The following is a 4,069-nucleotide window of genomic DNA, read 5'->3' as shown; positions in this document are numbered from 1 at the left end:
TTTGTGTGTGTTTAAGTCATCCCACCCTTAAAACATACATTTGCTTCCACTCCGAGAGAGTGTGAGAGTAAGTGTGAATGAGAGGGAGAGAGAGAAGGAAAAGACACTCTCCCTCTTCATTCTTTGTCTTAAATAAATTCCCTTGTACGTGTCCATTAACATCAATAAGGAGACAAGGAAAGGAGACAAGACAAAGGAGTGGGTAAACTTAGACAGCTCTCATTTTATATGACCTTACGTTTATCTTTAACATTCATAAGTTACCATTTACATAATAGCCTCTATGCAGCATGTATGTGTGTGTGTGTGTGTCTGTGTGTGTGTAAGAGAGAGAGACAGAGAGACACAAACAGAGAGATATAGGGACAGAGGGAGCAAGCAAATAAATGCTGTGAACTCATACTGCATGTCACAAGAACAAGGCACACACGCATGGTCAAAAAACAACCTCATTGTCATTCCACCCTGCTCCCATCATCTATATATTAGTTACCATTGACAGTCATTCATAAAATGCACAGAGAACATACATTATAGCCTAGACAGACAGCCAGTGTTGTAAGAGGTAAAACGCTACAGAGTCCCATCTGGACAGCACAGATCATGGGCGATGAACGCGGCAATCGATTCAACCTGAAGCATTTGATCAGGCAGACTGACCAACCGAAGCTCGTGTTCAGAAAAATGCGAACATTCCATTGGCTGCCGTATGCTGACGCCAAGCTCATTACATATCTTTGGCTGAAGTTCAACTGCTCTTCTAACACTTTTGATGCCCTCAGCGCTAGAAACGCTTTAGCAGCTTTGGACGCTTTTTGACACAATTACTTCCGCCACTTTTCACACCTTCAACCCCTGCGGTGTGTCCGTACAGTTACAGTTGGCACAGACAGCATACATTAGCATACAGTCAGACTAATAGGCTGCAAGTTAAATTACTTCCTTCCATCTTTTGGGGGCTTACCATAATTGAGAAATGAATAACACAAATGCATACAAGCTTTGACCGTCAATTTCTCATTTGCAACCAGGATGCTGAATGGGGGAAAGCCCCCTAAATGTCGCTCTTCACTGGGTGACAGCAGCAATGTGTTTTTGGTTTCTTCACACACACACAGGACAGCTGAGAGGTCAGAGGTCACAGGAAAGGACTTGAGGATGCGGTTTGACTTGCGCCCTAAGACATATGGTGAAGAATGAAACTCTTCCCAGAGTCCAGGATTGGCTTCAGTGCTGTGCCCCTTTTAATTGTGGAAACTACAAACTTCAGTCTTATGTGTGCCGTTTTCACAGAGCCTGGGCTTGACTTCTGTGCTGTGATTGTGGAAAAGACATATTTCAAGTGTGTGATTCCTTAGTCCACAGACATTAGTACATTACACACACATTGAGTCCATCTGACTTTCTCTGTGTTTTTTTCCCCCTGTCCCCATCATCAATAAATTAGTTACCACAAGCATGATCATTCATCAAAGGCACAGAGAACATACCCCCATCTCTATACAGTCAGACTGTAGGCACATACTGTACATTACCTCCATACAGTTGGCCAAAGGCTTTGACTAAATCATTAGGTCAGTTAGACTAAGGCTGAAAGTCAAAGTACTTCCTCAAGTCTTTCCGCGGCTTAACGACATCATTGACAGTCAAAGCTTTTGTTCACTTGTTTCTCATTCCTCAAACTCTCATTTGCAACCAGGATGTTGGATGCTCGAAAAACCCCTAAAAGTTGCTCTTCACTGGTTGACAGCAGTGATGTGTTGTTGGTTTCTTCACACAGACGGGGCAGCTCAGAGGTGAGAAGCCACAGGGAAGGACTTGAGGATGCAATTTGACTTGCGCCCTAAGACATATGGTGAAGAATGCCACTCTTCCCAGAGTCCAGGCTTGGCTTCAGTGCTTGTGGCCCTGTGATTGTGGAAACGACAAACTTCAGTCTTACGTGTGCCGTCTTCCCAGAGCCCGGGTATGGCTTCAATGCTGTGACATTGCGATTGTGGAAAATACATATTTCAGTCTCAAGTGTGCGATTCCGTAGGCCACAGACATTCAACCATTACACACACTCGCGGTCGATCGCATCATCTCTGTCCTTTTCCCCCTGTCCCCATCATTCTTGAATTAGTTACCAGTGACATGATAATTCATCAAAGGCACAGAGAGCCATCTGTATACAGCATCAGTAAGGTACAGACCACACAGTACATTACCTCATACAGTCGGCAAAAAAGCACAGACAAAATCATTAGGTCTATACAGTCAGACTAAGGCTGAAAGCCAAATGACTTCCTAGACGTTTTATCTTGCAAAAGCACAATTCAAAAGGTCATTTTGTCATTTTCAATCAGGATGTTGAATGTAGAAAAAGTGCCTCAGAAGTTGTTGTGCTTAGGCTGATAACGGGAAAACTTTATTGTTTTCTCCACAAAGGTGGAGCGTAAAGCGAAACACAAGGCCACAAGTAAAAGGAGAGAACGCAAGGTTGGATAATGAGTTGAATCCTTGGATTCGTTAAATCCGCTGATTCCCTTGTACCCAACCTCCCAGCATCTCTCACGGTCAGCGACTCGTTAACCCAGCTGTCAATCATCGACCGCTGTCCTTGTGATTGGGTCATATTAGGCGCTCTTTGTGCAGATGCGGCGTGAGGGCGGGTCTCTCTGCATTCTGCTGCTGTGTTTGCTGCGGCTCTTGCTGCTGTTGCTGTTGCTTGTGCTGGCGGTGAGCTTGCTTCTTTTCCTCATTGCTGGGCTGGTAGCTGCCCTCCAGCTTCAACATGTTCGCTGATTGGCTAGAGTGGGTGCCCGTCAGCCTCTTCCGACCTGTGATTGGGCTCAGGTTGAGATTGCGCTCTTCCTTAGGAAAGGGCAAAGAGTGAGAGTTGGGGTGTCGTGCTCAGCTGCTGCTTGTGTTAGGTGGCGGGTCTGCAGATACTTTCCCGTTTCAATGATCCGGACCTCAGTCAACCGCTCTGGACCAGTGATTCACTCAGAAGCTCTGTGTGCTGCCGGGTCTCTGTCCGCTGTACTGGTGCTATTGCTGCTGGTTGTGCTGTGTGATGGCTGAACCCAGCTGCCAATCACCCACCCCTACTCTGTGACTGATGAGACTGATGAGACGGATGAGACGGATGAGACGCTCTTCCTTGAGCAAGGGTCCCTCTGCATTGTACTGATGTCGCTCGTGATTGGTCAATCCAGGCGCCAATCACCCACCCCTGCTCTGTGACTGGTTCAGATGAGACGCTCTTCCTTAGGCAGGGGCAGTGTAAGGCCGGGTCTCTCAGCGCTGTGCGGATGTTGCTGCTGCTGCTGCTTGTGTTGCCGGTGAGCCTGTTTCTTCTCCTCGTGGCTGGGCTGGTAGCTGCCCTCTTGGCGCCGTCGCCGCGGGAACGCACACACCAACAGGCCTAGAACGGTGACCAGCAGTAGGGCTAGAGGGAACAGGAGCCCCCCAGCACCATGCACCCTGCACACAAATAGACATGCACACATGTTAAACATGTTACACAACAGCCACAATTAACAAACACTTAAAAACACACACACACATCTATAAATGACAAACTCGCACATAGAAGCCTCTGAAGCACATGAAAACATGAAATGAGAAGCCATTTAAACTCATGTTTCATAAGAATGTATTGATTCATCTCAAACAAATAAAGATTTGTAATAAAGTTGTCCAAATCTCACAAGCCTGAATGTTGCGTAATGCAGCTCGCAACATCAGGCAAAAGTAAACACTAGCCACACACACAAACACACACACACACACACACACACACACACACACACACACACACACACACACACACACACACACACACACACACACACACACACACACACACACACACACAGGTAAGGCAACAAGTACCATCAGACATACCACACATACTGTACACAATACAGACAGACAGGTGATATACCTAACATGACAATGCATCTAGTGGAAAGAGGTTTCATGTTCACAAGTTACAGGGCAGTGTGTGAGCGTGCGTGTGGGCATGGCATGCATTAATTGAACTTACACAGTCAGCATTGTGTATGGCCAGACTTCTTGTGTC

General features: G+C 46.4%; 1 protein-coding gene across 3 annotated transcripts in view; it reads right to left on the bottom strand.

The window, feature by feature from the left end:
• Positions 1-203: 203 nt before the first annotated feature.
• Positions 204-4,069, bottom strand: part of crb3b (crumbs homolog 3b) — a 7,714-nt gene continuing 3,848 nt past the window's right edge. For all 3 annotated transcript variants that reach the window (XR_010032634.1, XR_010032632.1, XM_063188211.1), the window contains 2 exons: positions 4,034-4,069; positions 204-3,468 (listed from right to left, as the gene is read on the bottom strand). The exon at positions 4,034-4,069 is cut by the window's right edge and continues 101 nt beyond it. Coding sequence is in view for 1 of the 3 variants with exons in the window: in XM_063188211.1 (XP_063044281.1) it covers positions 3,234-3,468; positions 4,034-4,044 (246 nt within the window). In the remaining 2 variants the exon portion in view is untranslated. The remainder of the gene's footprint in view (positions 3,469-4,033) is intronic.

Source organism: Engraulis encrasicolus, chromosome 1 (genome assembly GCF_034702125.1).
Source record: "Engraulis encrasicolus isolate BLACKSEA-1 chromosome 1, IST_EnEncr_1.0, whole genome shotgun sequence".
Lineage (NCBI taxonomy): Eukaryota > Metazoa > Chordata > Actinopteri > Clupeiformes > Engraulidae > Engraulis > Engraulis encrasicolus.
Note: the sequence above shows the minus strand (reverse complement) of the source record. Positions and strands in the feature narration are given on the sequence as shown.